The following is a 16,830-nucleotide window of genomic DNA, read 5'->3' on the forward strand; positions in this document are numbered from 1 at the left end:
GTTGTCTTGGTTTGATGAGCTATAAATATGAAGCTCTGGATTCTGGCACAAACACAGAGCAGAGTGCTGTGTAGACATGTTTAACTTGAGTCAGAGGTCACAATGAACCTGTAAAAAAAAAAAAAAAAAGAAAGACTGACAAGACTCATCTGCTGCAAACAACTATTTTTAATGGCCTGTTAATAAACTGCAAACTGCATGAACTTAAAACAGCCCTTTCAGATCAACAGGGAGTTCCAGCAGTGATAACAGAAACGATTTTACAGCACTGATTAAAAGACTTATTTAAACATAAAATTAACATTTAAAGCAACTGCTCTCATTTTATTATTTGTATCAGTTCCAGACAGAGCTTTTGTTTAACCATTGAGCACAATGGGAGAATGTAGCTGGAAGAGAACACCTCGACCATTTCCACCTCCTCGTTCTGTAATGTCCATTCTGAGAGACGGGTCAACCTGCAGGTCAAGAACATGCTTTTAAACACTTATGTACTGTGTGGGAAACAAAGGATCAGAACCACAGTCCTAAAGATGGAAGGAGAAGCACTCCTCTGTACCATACCTGGTTCCACTTTCCTTGGTTCTCATGGTAAATCGGAGTGACCGCTTCTCTTGGAGGAGACCTAATGAACAGTCTGCAAAACAAACGCTGAATCGTGTTACTGGTTTTCCTGACATCATCACGGTTTTGTGTGTTTGTGTGTGTGTGTGTGTGACCTGGTCAGGCCGTCCCGGCAGTCCTCCTGCAGCTGGCTGATCCTGTCAGGGTTTAGATGGAGAGTGTTGCTGGGCCCGCTGCACAGCAGGTTGTTGATGGCCACCCGCAGAGTGTTAATCTGAAAGAAACAGGGATTCCACTAAAGAAAAACGGACGGACGTAGGCATGGGCCGATTCCCGCAGTACAATAACAGTCAATGAAAGTTTCTACAGAAAACTTTAAAACCAGGTAAACAAATCTGTTTTAACAGCATGGCCATGAAAGGTCTGCACCTATGCAGCACCACACAAACTGATACACTGTATATTCTGACACCTTCCTATCAGAACCAGCATCAACAGCAGTGTAAGCTACAGTAGAAAGTAGGGAGGAAACAGTTGTTGGTTTTGATGATTACTGTAATAAAACCCTTATGAAGTAATATTACCATTAAAGCGGAACCTCCTCTAGACTCCAACAATAATCATATGCATAAGTTTAATATAAACTGCAATATGAACTTCAGAAACATTTTCAAGTCCACTGAAACGGCTTCTTTACACAGGATGCATCATGTGTCTATACGCACATTTCTTTGTGCCGTCATTTAATAATTAGTAGTGGTCAAATTTGTTAATATATATCATACTACAACTTCTACCCTTCCTATTAAGAACAACAATTGTGGTGATTTTAATCATTTTTTCTGCAGGTTTTAAACCAAGTCAGGGGTCTGGACCCTTTACAATCCAAAGAGCCGTTTCTACCCTCAGTCCAGCTGAATAAAACTAGTTTAGAGCTTTGAAAATATCTTTGTCATTTTTAAAAGGAACCACCAATTTAATATCTATTCGTAGGGCCAAAAATGAAGAAAAACATAAGTTTTGCTGAAAGAGGATGGATACATGATGCAAAAAAAATAAAAAGGTCATTAGCTTTCCAACCTAATGACAAGAAAAATAGTTCTAAATAAATAATTACTGGTACTTGTATTGTCATTGTGTTGTGGAAAACTAATGCGGTTATTCCAAGGGGAAAAAAAATAAATAAATAGAAAAACTACTAAAAGCTGCATTTTTTTATTACATCTGTATTTAAAAACATCAATTGATTCTTGGTCATTTTAACCAAACTTACAAAGGTTTGTTGTGGAAGATTCAAACAAATTTAAGACCCAAGTCAACATAATTCAGGAAACTGTATGGGAAAAATTAGGTGCTTTTAAGACATTTTAAAGCCTTGAATTTTGATTCATAATTTTAAAGGCTTTATTCCTCTCACGAACCAGTAGAAAAGAAACAAAAAAGAGTTTGACTTTCAACCTTTCTTTGGACAGTTTGTGTAAGATCTAATATGGAAAATCTGGACATATTAAAAGGTGTAAAAACTAATTATTAAACTGAAGACTTTTTAAGATCCAGCAGTAAAACAGAGTTATCAAGGCCAGGCTAAGAGAATCGTTCGTTCGTCGTCTTCTGCTTATCCAGGACCGGGTCGCGGGGGCAGCAGACTCAGCAGAGACGCCCAGACGTCCCTCTCCCCAGACACCTCCTCCAGTTCCTCCAGGGGGAGCCCAAGGCGTTCCCAGGCCAGCCGAGAGACGTAGACCCTCCAGCGTGTCCTGGGCCGTCCCCTGGGCCTCCTCCCAGTGGGACATGCCTGGAACACCTCCCGAGGAAGGCGTCCAGGAGGCATCCAGTAATAGATGCCCGAGCCACCTCAACTGGCTCCTCTCGATGTGGAGGAGCAGCGGCTCTACTCCGAGCCCCTCCCGGATGGCCGAGCTCCTCACCCTATCTCTAAGGGAGTGCCCGGCCACCCTACGGAGGAAGCTCATTTCAGCCGCTTGTATCCGTGATTTCGTTCTTTCGTTCGTTCGTCGTCTTCCGCTTATCCAGGACCGGGTCGCGGGGGCAGCAGACTCAGCAGAGACGCCCAGACGTCCCTCTCTCCAGACACCTCCTCCAGCTCCTCCAGGGGGAGCCCAAGGCGTTCCCAGGCCAGCCGAGAGACATAGTCCCTCCAGCGTGTCCTGGGCCGTCCCCTGGGCCTCCGTTCTTTCGGTCATGACCCAAAGTTCATGGCTATAGGTGAGGGTAGGAACGTAGACCGACCAGTAAATTGAGAGCTTTGCTTTTCAGCTCAGCTCTCCCTTCACCACAACGGACCGGCACAGCGCCCCCATTACTGTGGAAGCCGCACCGATCCGTCTGTCGATCTCCCGCTCCATTCTTCCCTCACTCGTGAACAAGACCCCGAGATACTTAAACTCCTCCACTTGAGGCAGGAACTCCCCTCCAACCTGAAGAGGACAAGCCACCCTTTTCCGGTCGAGTACCATGGCCTCGGACTTGGAGGAGCTGATCCTCATCCCAGCCGCTGCACACTCGACTGCAAACCGCCACAGCGCATGCTGTAGGTCTTGGCTAGAGGGGGCCAGCAGGACCACGTCATCTGCAAAAAGAAGAGACGAAATCCACTGGTCCCCAAACCAGACCCCCTCCGGCCCTTGGCTGCGTCTAGAAATCATGTCCATAAAAGTTATGAACAGGATCGGTGACAAAGGGCAGCCCTGCCGGAGTCCAACATGCACCGGGAACAGGTCCGACTTAGTGCCGGCAATGCGAACCAAACTCCTGCTCCGCTCGTACAGGGACCGGATGGCCCCTAATAAAGGGCCCCCGACTCCATACTCCTGGAGCACCCCCCACAGGGCATCACGAGGGACACAGTCGAATGCCTTCTCCAGGTCCACAAAACACATGTGAACCGGTTGGGCAAACTCCCATGAACCCTCGAGCACCCTGTAGAGGGTGTAGAGCTGGTCCAGTGTTCCACGGCTGGGACGAAAACCACACTGCTCCTCCTGAAGCCGAGGTTCGACTATCGGTCGGACTTTCCTCTCCAATACCCTGGCGTAGGCCTTACCAGGGAGGCTGAGGAGTGTGATCCCCCTGTAGTTGGAACACACCCTCCGGTCACCCTTCTTATAAAGGGGGACCACCACCCCAGTCTGCCAGTCCAGAGGCACTGTCCCCGACCGCCACGCAATGTTGAAGAGGCGTGTCAACCATGACAGCCCTACAACATCCAGAGACTTGAGGTACTCAGGGCGGATCTCATCCACCCCCGAAGCCTTGCCACCGCGGAGCTTTTTAACCACCTCGGTGACTTCAGCCTGGGTGATGAAAGAGTCCAACCCCGAGTCCCCAGCCTCTGTTTCCACCACGGAATGCGTGATGGCAGGATTGAGGAGATCCTCGAAGTACTCCTTCCACCGCCCGATAATGTCCTCAGTCGAGGTCAGCAGTCTCCCGCCCCCACTATAAACAGTGTTGGCAAAGCACTGCTTCCCCCTCCTGAGGCGCCGGACGGTTTGCCAGAATCACTTCAAGGCCAACCGGTAGTCCTTCTCCATGGCCTCACCGAACTCTTCCCAGGCCCGAGTTTTTGCCTCTGCCACAGCCCAGGCCGCAGCACGCTTGGCCTCACGGTACCCATCAGCCGCCTCAGGAGTCCCACAAGCCAACCACAGCCGATAGGACTCCTTCTTCAGCTTAACAGCATCCCTTACTGCCGGTGTCCACCACCGGGTTCTGGGATTGCCGCCACGACAGACACCGCAGACCTTACGGCCGCAGCTATGGGCAGCAGCATCGACAATAGATGCAGAGAACATGGTCCACTCGGACTCTATGTCTCCAACATCCCCCGGGATCTGGTCGAAGCTCTCCCGGAGGTGGGAGTTGAATACATCCCTGGCCGAGGGCTCCGCCAGGCGTTCCCAGCAGACCCTCACTATGCGCTTGGGCCTGCCAAGTCTGTCCGGCTTTCTCCTCCTCCAGCGGATCCAACTCACCACCAGGTGATGATCAGTGGACAGCTCAGCCCCTCTCTTCACCCGAGTGTCCAAAACATGCGGCCGAAGGTCTGATGATACGACAACAAAGTCGATCATCGACCTCCTGCCTAGGGTGTCCTGGTGCCAAGTGCACTGATGGACACCCTTATGTTTGAACATGGTGTTCGTTATGGACAATCCGTGACTAGCACAGAAGTCCAATAACAAAACACCACTCGGATTCAGATCGGGGAGGCCATTCCTCCCGATCACGCCTCTCCAGGTGTCACTGTCGTTCCCCACGTGGGCGTTGAAGTCCCCCAGCAGAATAATGGAGTCCCCGGGAGGGGCACTATCCAGCACCCCTGACAGGGACGCCAAGAAGGCCGGGTACTCTGCACTACCACTCGGCCCGTAGGCTGAAATGATAGTCAGAGACCTCTCCCCAACCCGAAGGCGCAGGGATACGACCCTCTCATCCACTGGGGTAAACCCCAACACGAGACGGCTGAGCTGGGGGGCAACAAGCAAACCCACACCAGCCCGCCGCCTCTCCCCGTGGGCCACTCCAGAGTAGAAGAGAGTCCAACCCCTCTCAAGGAGATGGGTTCCAGAGCCCACGCTGTGCGTGGAGGTGAGCCCGATTATTTCTAGTCGATATCTCTCGACCTCCCGCACAAGCTCAGGCTCCTTCCCCCCCAGCGAGGTGACATTCCACGTCCTTAGAGCTAAGATAATTTTTGTTTTTATTTTAAAATTACATGAAAAATGTCAAAATATTACGAGAATAAAGTCAGAATTTTAATGAGAACTTATACCAAAAAAAAAAAGCAGTTTTCCATGCGTTAAAATGAGGAATGTGGAGCATCTTGTGAAGTTGTACTTTAGTATTATTTTCACAAATAAGGACCTTCTTTATCTTTAAGCACATCAGCATCAAATTATTACCAGTATCAGGACTTTGAAAAGATTGTGCAAATGACAATCTGTTTCGAAGAAGAACCACACAGACTTGGAAGAAATTGCTTGTTTTGTGGAAAAGGAGGTGTTTTGTCACCACGTTATTCTCCTAATTAAAAAGAAATTCTCTTAGCCTGGACCTAATACTCCGTCTTCCGAGCAGAAAGTCTTCATCGGTTTTAAAACTAAGTTTGTAAAACCTTGGTATACCTTGATACCAAAAACCAGCCAACACCTACAGCTAAGTACTACTGAATAACAGGAGCTGAAGTACTCCCATCAGATTCCTGCCAAAAGCCTCACATCTGTTTTCTGCTTCGCTAAAAACAACCGTTACCTCAATGATGTCCTTGACATCAAACTTGACGTCGAAGGCCAGTTCGATGTCGTTCTCAGGCAGGATGGCTTCCTGTGTTAGGCTGTTGACGCCTAAGCCGCAGAGAGCACCGGTGTAGTAGCTCCGTTCTTCGTTTGTGCTGCAAAAGGTTAAAAAGGTTGTACATCTAAGCTCAGTACAGATCTTTACAGATTTAACTGCGGCAGCACCGTGGGGTGAACAGACCGTAGCTCCATGACGGGAGTGAAGAGCATCATCACCAGACCAGGCATGCCAGGGATGTCAGGCAGGATGGAGGTATCATTCACCAGGATCTGCGTACCTTATAACAAACACACACTGATTTTAGGTATTCTGTATTTACCTTTTCCAACACAATGTTCACATTTCAGATAGACTCAAATTGCATAGACAGAAAACAAAGCATTAGGGATACAATTTAAGCTTTAACACCACATTCTTTCATACTGAACCTGAAGCGTTGACGGCCACCATCCCGGCCACCAGCATTCTTTGATGCTTGAAATGTGGGTTTTCATTCAGAGTCAAGGAGTTGATGCTGTTTTTCTCAATAAGCACGGTCCTGCAGGACGACACGCTGCTCATCAGCAAACTAGACTAGATGTAACTTTACGTTACACTTGCTGTATTCTTACCTGTAGTAGGTTTTCCTCCTCAAGCTGTAGAAGTTTGTCTGGTAGGGACTCAAAGGTCCTTTCAGATTAACCTGAATCATCAGAAAGACATTTTTCAGACATCACCCAGTCCTTCATGCATTCCCAGAGAACCACGACTCAGATCTTTGGAGACACTCAGCATTGTTCTGGTTATCAGATTAAATTAGTGCGCCTGAATGAAGACGGCACATAATGTGAGCCAGTAAAATGACCCCACCTAGTGGACAACATGTATAGTAAAAGTGATACCAACTAACCGGGTTCGTACAATGTTTTCCATTTCAATCTACTTTTCCAGACAAAGTGGTAACCCCAACTGAACTGATTCCCCAATCGTACCGGGTCCAACAGACTGTTAGGAATGAAAAATACATATCTCTGTTTTTTCCTCAGATATCAACGTGAAATAAACGGGGAGAGAAATTAAAACGTGGACCTTGGACTGAAGGTAAGTTTATTTATATAGCGCTTTTCAGTAACAAGACATTCAAAGCGCTATACATGAGGAAGAACAATTACAATACAATCACAAAGAAAATAACCACATTTTCAGGTGCTAATAATATATTGCTTTTACTGGTACTGAAGTTGAACTAAGTAATAACAGTCCATTGTTCTCTAACTAAGAAAACTGGGTCATTGGTGTAAGAGCAGCTAAAGTCCAAATTACTAATAATAATTGGCTTTTGCTGGTAATCCTTCTGAGAAATCTGAAAATCTTTGAAAAGTAATGAAATCACACATTTAGGTAAAGTAGGATAGGAGGAAAAACATATTTCAGACTACTCTGCTAAGAATAGTCTGAAATAGCACAAAAAACCTCAGCAGGGGTAAGAAACACACACAAGTAAAGATTTAGCAAGGGTACGGTGGAATCTGGGGGGTGCAAATGTAAGTCTGAGTGTGAAGTTAGCAGGAGCGCTTAAAGTACAATGGAGTAATGATTCCAGACCCCGAAGGGTTAAAGCTGTGTTTCCAACAGCATCTCATACATGAAGTTTGTAGTTCCCTGGGTTTTAAAAGCATTTTCAGTCACTTACCATTTATAAAGTAATATTTCTTTCAACATTTTCATAACTCAACCAAAGCGTCTGTGTTCTTACGTTTCTCTTGGAGGAGGAGTTGGGGCTACTGGAAAGCTGAGCCAGCAGACTGTTGATCGTCTCCTCGTCCAGCTTCTTGCGATCTCTCCAGGAGCTGCCAACAGAACCGGGAACATATGTCCCTTTCTCTACGTCATCGTACATTGACATAAGTTCTTCATGGCTTTGCTGAAACACAAAGTTTTTTTTTTTAAAGACGATCCACAAACGATGGCTGGTTTTAATATTTTCTCCAAACAAATCACACAATCTTTAATAGTTTTCATTTACATCATCTAACTACAAAATGTTTACAGTGAAAAAAAAAAAGCATTAAAGTATTTTGAGACAGAAATTGCTGGTTGATTGTCGCATCCTAAGCCCTTTAATGCAGAGAACTTCGGCTGATGTTCTGTCACCTGAGAATCAAAGTTCTCCTCTGCTTTCACAGCATGGCCCTCCTCCACCAGTATGTCTACCACGCTGGTATTTTTCGATTCCTTGTTGATGAGGAGCTCTACACGCATGACACCATACAGGATGGAGTAGAGAGACACGATGACTGACTGATGCTTCACCATTGTGATGAAGCAGTCCCGGGCACGGCTGCTCCACTGGTTTCCCAGTATGATGGACTGGGCTGAAGGGCGCATTCCAGCAACCTGGAACTCCCGGGCCTGAAAACCAAGAAGAGATGTGCCGGTAACTATTACAGGTCCTTCTCAAAAAATTAGCATATTGTGATAAAGTTCATTATTTTCCATAATGTAATGATGAAAATGTAACATTCATATATTTTAGATTCATTGCACACTAACTGAAATATTTCAGGTCTTTTATTGTCTTAATACAGATGATTTTGGCATACAGCTCATGAAAACCCAAAATTCCTATCTCACAAAATTAGCATATTTCATCCGACCAATAAAAGAAAAGTGTTTTTAATACAAAAAACGTCAACCTTCAAATAATCATGTACAGTTATGCACTCAATACTTGGTCGGGAATCCTTTGGCAGAAATGACTGCTTCAATGCGGCGTGGCATGGAGACAATCAGCCTGTGGCACTGCTGAGGTCTTATGGAGGCCCAGGATGCTTCGATAGCGGCCTTTAGCTCATCCAGAGTGTTGGATCTTGAGTCTCTCAACGTTCTCTTCACAATATCCCACAGATTCGCTATGGGGTTCAGGTCAGGAGAGTTGGCAGGCCAATTGAGCAGAGTGATACCATGGTCAGTAAACCATTTACCAGTGGTTTTGGCACTGTGAGCAGGTGCCAGGTCGTGCTGAAAAATGAAATCTTCATCTCCATAAAGCTTTTCAGCAGATGGAAGCATGAAGTGCTCCAAAATCTCCTGATAGCTAGCTGCATTGACCCTGCCCTTGATAAAACACAGTGGACCAACACCAGCAGCTGACACGGCACCCCAGACCATCACTGACTGTGGGTACTTGACACTGGACTTCTGGCATTTTGGCATTTCCTTCTCCCCAGTCTTCCTCCAGACTCTGGCACCTTGATTTCCGAATGACATGCAGAATTTGCTTTCATCTGAAAAAAGTACTTTGGACCACTGAGCAACAGTCCAGTGCTGCTTCTCTGTAGCCCAGGTCTGGGGAATGCGGCACCTGTAGCCCATTTCCTGCACACACCTGTGCACGGTGGCTCTGGATGTTTCTACTCCAGACTCAGTCCACTGCTTCCGCAGGTCCCCCAAGGTCTGGAATCGGCCCTTCTCCACAATCTTCCTCAGGGTCCGGTCACCTCTTATCATTGTGCAGCGTTTTCTGCCACACTTTTTCCTTCCCACAGACTTCCCACTGAGGTGCCTTGATACAGCACTCTGGGAACAGCCTATTCGTTCAGAAATGTCTTTCTGTGTCTTACCCTCTTGCTTGAGGGTGTCAATAGTGGCCTTCTGGACAGCAGTCAGGTCGGCAGTCTTACCCATGATTGGGGTTTTGAGTGATGAACCAGGCTGGGAGTTTTAAAGGCCTCAGGAATCTTTTGCAGGTGTTTAGAGTTAACTCGTTGATTCAGATGATTAGGTTCATAGCTCGTTTAGAGACCCTTTTAATGATATGCTAATTTTGTGAGATAGGAATTTTGGGTTTTCATGAGCTGTATGCCAAAATCATCCGTATTAAGACAATAAAAGACCTGAAATATTTCAGTTAGTGTGCAATGAATCTAAAATATATTAATGTTAAATTTTCATCATGACATTATGGAAAATAATGAACTTTATCCCAATATGCTAATATTTTGAGAAGGACCTGTATTTGTAACCTAATGGAAGTGAACATTTCCAGTCCAGGATCTGAAGTCTACCTGAAAGGGCTCAGACAGCAGATCAGATGGAAGTTCTCTGAGGCTGTTGCTGGAAACAACTGCTCTGTTACCAAAGTCCAAGAAGAACACCTGCAAAACGAAAATAAGAACTGGTTCAAATTCAGCTCAGTGTCTTCATCATTTAAAGACTAAAACAGCTTCAAAATATCCTTTTGATGCTCTTGCTTTAGTCTTATGTTGAGAAAACAGTCATATTCACAAGTGCTGCACAAGACACTTCATCTTATGTCTCATTGCTATGACAGATCTGCAAAATGCAACAGAAAAGGACTTCTTGGATGCAACGTTTGGTAGGATATAATATCACATATAATGATCACAATTGCAATGCATTCAGATCCTGCTTGGCATCAATGTATTTTGCTGCCTGGATGGACTTTTACTGTCCTTTTAGCCCAAACCTGATAGAGATCTTCGTGACTGAGGGTAAAGGTTGGATAGAGCGGTGGGGTCATCAAGATGATGGAAAACAAAGAGCAACGAGAAAAACATTCGTTAATCTTGACTGATATCGTCATGGCTTCTTGTTATTCCTTATATTGTGTAGCCACAATATGTACATTATATTCTAACTTACTATAATATTGAAACCAGTGCAGATTGATTCATCTCTGTAGCGAAGCCAACGCTCCTCTGATATGAACTTTGTGCTGCTTTAACTGCCCTCTCATCCATCCCAGCAGCTCACAAAGACCTATAAACGTCAGGAATACAAGATCTTCCCGGCCTTCGTAAATTGTTTATCTAAATGTCTGACAGGACATGTGAAAAAGTAAAATTCGAACAAAAGTTAAACTGAGGTTGATAATTTGACCGAGTCACTGTAAACATCTAGGAAGCCTAGGAATAATCAACAATCAGCAGTAAATATAAATACAGATTCAGTTGTTAACTTTGAATGTGAATGTTGGGGTGATTACATGCTTGAGATTACAGGAGATTATTAGCATGGCTAAGGTGCTTGCTTTAGAGATAAACAGACAATAGGCTAAATTCATCTTTGATGTGAACCAGTTTATCCTTCAGTTGGTGTCTGACTGGTCGCTTAAATCACCGATTAAAACTGTATCCCAGGAAGCTGCCAGTCCAGACTGAGTCAATCGCCCTAGTTTTACTGTGTGAAATGTTCCGTTAACAAGCACCACCCGTTTCATCCATTTTTAGTAAAAATCTCACTTTTCACCCAACAAGCTTGTTCAAGAGGATTTCCTCTTTTCTTTAAGAAATTTGGTTCTACTTTGATCCAAAAGGAAAGAATCCATTCAGTGACCTCTGTCAGACAGAACAGCAGTTACCCTCCTCAGAGGAACCTCTAGGCTGATCGGACCGCCGTTTGGGAAAGGACTCAACTTCAAAAACTGATGACAAAACTAATTCTGATGCACGATCTGGGGGATTTCATCGGCAACAAAAATTGGCTGAATGAACTGCAGTGGTGAAAGTTTCCTACCACCATTACCGGATCAGACATATCAGAGCGTGGCTGCAGGAAAAGACACAAAGCAGGGGTGTCAAACTCATATACGCAGTGAGCCAAAATGAAAATCTTAAAGTTGAGCCTTGATGTTTATTGACAAAATATCCAAAAGGCAGTTTTTTCTTCTCCTTATGTATTACAGATTCATATTTTCAAATGAAAAAGCTTAAAACTAAAAGCGCAAATGAAATCAAATGTCAAACAAGAAAATAAAAACATTTTAAAATCTGTGAAATTGCAATGGTAACTTTTTTAACAAGCCAACAAAAACAATAGCATTGTTATTATATTAATAACAATAATAACTTTATTATTATAATAATAAGTTTAGTTTCAAGTCATTGCCTTGGAGTGGCAAGGAAAAGTGCATAGGGAAACATTCAAAAGCTCAATTTCCTACCCTCTGATCTACTCCGATGCACACTGGTGCATGTCTCGTCTAGCAGCAAGTCAGCTCTTAAAGACATTTTGGAATTTTCTTGAGGGCTAAATATAATGATAATGTGGGTCAAATTTGGCCCGTCGTCTTAATTTTGACATCTAAGACATTTAGGATCACTAGTGAAAACATGAAGAAGAAGAAACCCTCCCGGCTGTATTACATCTCAATCAGAGTGTGAGTAGTATCCACCTCCACTGTGTTGCCACGCATGTGCAGGATCTTGGCTCGGTAGTAGAGGCTCTCCTCACTGTTCTCAGAGTATGGGGCCAGACACAGCAGATTTGGGTAAAGTGACACGGTCACAGGAGACAAAGTCGACTTGTTGATCTCTGCTGTCAGATGTCGCTGTTTTTCCAAGCTGGCTTCATCTGCTGGGAATCCCCAGAAATGACCCACGTCAATCACCTGCAGGAACAAATTAACCAGGGATGAACAAACAATAGCTTTTATTACATTCTAGGAAAAATCTAAATGGCTGTTGGCATCACTTATAATTCTGGTCTGTCAAACTGTTAGAAAAGACTGACTTCTGTGATGTTCACAACAAACAGGCGATTGGGAGGCAGCTTTTCTGGGTTAAGCTTGGTGTTAACGGCATCCATCAGGGAGAGAGACTGGCTCTGGATATCAGCCGTCAACCTGTTAAAGAAACACAAAGTCCTTTAATGTTACACACTGAGCATCCTCACCAACGCTGAACTCTATTTCTCCATCCTCATCTATAAATACATCTCCTTTAAATGTATAAGCATTAAAAGCATTCAACAGTATCTTAAATGAGCTTTAAATGTTTTACAGTGAGGAAAACAAGTATTTGAACACCCTGCGACTTTGCAAGTTCTCCCACTTAGAAATCACGGAGGGGTCTAAAATTTTCATCTTAGGTGCACATCCACTGTGAGAGACGATGTAAAAAAAAAAAATCCGTGTGTTACTGCTGCAAATAAGTATTTGAACACCATGTTAATATTTTAGTCAAACGTTTCCTGCAGTTTTTCACCAGGTTTGCACAAACTGCAGCAGGGATTTTGGCTCGTTCCTCCACACAGATCTTCTCCAGATCAGCCAGGTTTCTGGGCTGACGTTGAGAAACACTGAGTTTGACATCCCTCCAAAGATTATCTATAGGGTTTAGGTCTGGAGACTGGCTAGGCCACTCCAGAACCTTGATATGCTTATGGAGCCACTCCTTGGTTATCCTGGCTGTGTGCTTCGGGTCATTGTCATGTTGAAAGACCCAGCCACGACCCATCTTCAATGCTCAAACTGAGGGAAGGAGGTTGTTCCCCAAAATCTCGCAATACATGGCCCCGATCATCTCCTTAATACAGTGCAGTCGTCTTATCCCATGTGCAGAAAAACACCCCCAAAGCATGATGCTTCCACCCCCATGCTTCACAGTAGGGATGGTGTTTTTGGGATGGTCCTCATCATTCTTTGTCCTCCAAACACGGCGACTGGAATTAAGACCAAAAAGTTCTATTTTGGTCTCATCTGACCACAGAACTTTCTCCCATGACTCCTCTGGATCTTCCAAATGGTCATCAGCAAACTTAAGACGGGCCTGGAAGTGTGCTGATTTAAGCAGGGGAACCTTCCCTGCCATGCATGACTTTAAACTATGACGTCTTAGTGTATTACCCACAGTAACCTTGGAAACAGTGGTGCCAGCTCTCTTCAGGTCATTGACCAGCTCCTCCCGTGTAGTTCTGGGCAGATTCCTCACCTTTCTTAGGATCACTGATACGCCACGAGGTGAGATCTTGCACGGAGCCCCAGTCCGAGGGAGACTGACAGTCATGTTCAGCTTCTTCCATTTTCTAATAATTACTCCAACAGTTGATCTTTTTTCTCCAAGCTGCTTGGTAATTGCTCCGTAGCCTTTTCCAGCCTTGTGCAGGTCTACAATTTTGTCTCTGGTGTCTTTGGACAGCTCTTTGGTCTTAGCCATGTTAGCAGTTAGAGTCTTACTGATTGTGTGGGTGGGACAGGTGTCTTTATGCAGCTAACGACCTCAAACAGGTGCTTCTAATTTAGAATAATAAGTGGAGGTGGACTTTTTAGAGGCGGACTAACAGGACTTTGAGGGCCAGAATTTTTGCAGATTGGCAGGTGTTCAAATACTTATTTGTAGCAGTAACACACAAATGAATAAAAAAATAAAAAAATCATACATTGTGATTTCTGGATTTTTTGTTTCAGATTATGTCTCTCACAGTGGACATGCACCTACGATGCAAATTTCAGACCCCAGATACAGATGATTCAACTTGTGTTGGGATTTTCACCCATACATGCCCAAAATTTGTATATTTAACACTATATTAGGGGTAAAACGGCTTGTTCTTTGAAACATTTTCAAAAAGGGATCATTTTATTGGCTCTTTGAAGTAACCGGAAGATCTGGTTACCTTTAAAAGAGCCACAAATCCTATCACTAATTACATCAGCCTAACAAAAAAACATATTTAATACAGAAATGTGGTCTTAATGACAAGTATGTTCAATACTTGCTTAAAGTTTATTTTCAAATGGTACTTTTAATCTGACAAACAAGCCTCATTGAAACGCAGATTCTAATTTATGAAACATGACTGTGTATTACCAGTCATGGATAGCATGATTGACTGGTACATAAATAATTACCTAACATTTATTGAAGCCAGGCAGTTCTTCGTGCTTTGCATATGGCCTACAGTGATTCTGCGATAATGATAAACTTGTGATATATAGTGCAGCCCTAGTCAGCTGTATTTCTGGCTCAACCACCTCCACGTCTGTTATGTGTTTGCCCTAAACTGTCCGGGTGTCGCACTCCTCCAAGTTCCACCTTTCGTTCCTCAAGATTAGGTTAATAAATTAACATTAAAATAATCAGGGTTTAACATTTGTAAACTGATTAAGAATGTTTCCATGTCAATGCAAAAGAAATAATAAAACACTTTATAACCCACCCTTAATCTCAGTCACATGATCTGGTGACGATGAAGGCCTCCTGCATCACATTGATCGTATTGTGATATGTTGTCCATGGTGTCAAATAACTAACACAACCCTCTGCGTCAGAACCAGTGACATGAGGTCACAATTAAGCCAGTGTTTACATTGTGATGTAACTTTCTCTTATTTTGAATTGAACTGGATGCGCTTTACTTTTCCCATGTCTGGCTTCCTGTCTGACTCAATCTGGTCTTTAGAAATGTATGGGTTTTGATCAGTCATCCCTGAAAAATATACTCTATCGGTATCTTTGATGGGACGAGTGAGGAGGCCTCTTCATCATGCCGCAACGGAACGGAGCCAGTGGGAATTACCGCATTGACTAGAATGGCTTCTCTCTGATCCATAGAGTGAAATGCATGGATGACGGAGTCTGTATGAATTAGGGGTTACATGTTTAGCTCAAAAAGTAACAGGATGATAACTGAGCTGTACCGTGAAAATCTCAGGTGAGTAATGGCTCTCCTCCCTGCACAGATTTCAATCTGCTCAGAGGGATAGATGGACAGCTCCCTTCTGAAGCCCTTATTGGCCATCAGGAGGGAGAGCGTCACCTCAGGCAAAACCCCCGAATCCTTGGAAGTCCTGTGAAACTCCAAATAAGCTCTGAGGGCACACACACACACACACATATATATATATAGAGATTGGTGTAATAATTTCTGCAAGAAAGAAAAACCTGAGTGATGTCTCAGTTGCTGATTTGGAGCTGCATACCTGGAGCAATCGAAGGAGATAGTCTTCACTTGTCCACACAGGCGGAACAAAGACTGCAGCTGTTTGTAATACAGGAAACTGTAGGGAGGGAGGTTCTTTACCTAAAAAACAACGACAATCCCCCGGTTTACGTCCTAACAAAACTCAACTGCTAAAACCAAATTGACACTTAATCTCACAATTATTTAAAAAAGAAATGAATAAATTACCTCCTTACAACAACAGTAAAGTTGACAGAAAACTAAAAGTTGAGGCATGCAAACATGTTTTGCTCACTAATCACAAACTGTTTTGATATTTTTAGAATCAGCAAAATGAAATCTCCAATTTTCAGCTGTCTCTGAGAAGTATTCATTCCAACACAAACATCAATACCATGATCGTTGTTTGAGGGTTGAGGCCCATCAGCTCTTTGCAGGCCTGCCGGTCATCTGTCTCCTGCTGGAAGAAATAGTTTGGGTAGAAGGCGCCAGCAATGACAACCTAAAACACAACCATCCATTAAAGATCACACTGGGGTACAGTAATAAATGAATAACTGTTTCACAAGAGTAACACTGAAGAACACAATATCACAATTTTGGTCATGGAAATCATGCCTACATTCAGCATACAGAGAGGACTAACCAGAAGAATGAACGTCTGCCTGTGCTTGCTTAAGTTGTCTGGGGACGGAGGTTCCTCTGGAACGTGCATGTTAAACTGGGAAACACGCTTCTTCAGGTCCTCGTACAACTCTGCAACCTGGACAGAGTTCAGAGTAAATACACCGTATGTCCAAAATAAAAGTTATTGCCCGGGGTTAAAGCAAATAGGTAAGAGCCTCTCATTGGATAATTACTGAATGGATCATTAAGGGTGTATTCACACCAGGAAAGTCCTTTGGTCCGGACTAGAAGTGGACTTAATTTTTTTTCTTGATTGGTGTGGTTTACTTTCACCTCGTCTTTTTTGCAAGTGAACTAAACAAAGCCACACGGGTGACAATCATTGCTCTCATTGGACAGAAATGCCGGGGGCGGGACAGAGTACAGACCGGGAAATGGAGGAAAAGTTATTTAATTGTAACTGATGCATTGAGTGGCTTCTCACTTGTTAAACAACCGTGTCAGAAGACACATCGTATGGTCGTGGAAAAGATGCTAAAATGTTTCAACAGGCTCAAATTATTGCCATGCATCAAACAACAAAATGTAAGGTGATTTCTGAAGCTACTTGTATTTGTTTAACTATTAAAAGTTGGA

General features: G+C 43.9%; 1 protein-coding gene across 2 annotated transcripts in view; it reads right to left on the reverse strand.

The window, feature by feature from the left end:
- Positions 1-148: 148 nt before the first annotated feature.
- The window catches only part of tdrd9 (tudor domain containing 9), a 47,097-nt gene continuing 30,415 nt past the window's right edge, over positions 149-16,830 (reverse strand). Inside the window, exons 20-35 of one of the 2 annotated variants that reach the window (XM_047346069.1) lie at positions 16,214-16,330; positions 15,962-16,024; positions 15,587-15,687; positions 15,305-15,475; positions 12,397-12,508; positions 12,059-12,274; positions 9,930-10,019; positions 8,017-8,274; positions 7,619-7,786; positions 6,495-6,565; positions 6,312-6,421; positions 6,064-6,160; positions 5,839-5,977; positions 720-838; positions 565-637; positions 149-458 (exon numbers count right to left, since the gene is read on the reverse strand). In XM_047346069.1, the coding sequence (XP_047202025.1) occupies positions 360-458; positions 565-637; positions 720-838; positions 5,839-5,977; positions 6,064-6,160; positions 6,312-6,421; positions 6,495-6,565; positions 7,619-7,786; positions 8,017-8,274; positions 9,930-10,019; positions 12,059-12,274; positions 12,397-12,508; positions 15,305-15,475; positions 15,587-15,687; positions 15,962-16,024; positions 16,214-16,330 (2,004 nt within the window). In that variant the 3' untranslated portion in view covers positions 149-359. Of the gene's footprint in view, positions 459-564; positions 638-719; positions 839-5,838; positions 5,978-6,063; positions 6,161-6,311; positions 6,422-6,494; positions 6,566-7,618; positions 7,787-8,016; positions 8,275-9,929; positions 10,020-12,058; positions 12,275-12,396; positions 12,509-15,304; positions 15,476-15,586; positions 15,688-15,961; positions 16,070-16,213; positions 16,331-16,830 lie in introns of both variants that reach the window. The other variant, XM_047346068.1, reaches the window with a different exon arrangement.

Source organism: Girardinichthys multiradiatus, chromosome 19 (assembly GCF_021462225.1).
Source record: "Girardinichthys multiradiatus isolate DD_20200921_A chromosome 19, DD_fGirMul_XY1, whole genome shotgun sequence".
Lineage (NCBI taxonomy): Eukaryota > Metazoa > Chordata > Actinopteri > Cyprinodontiformes > Goodeidae > Girardinichthys > Girardinichthys multiradiatus.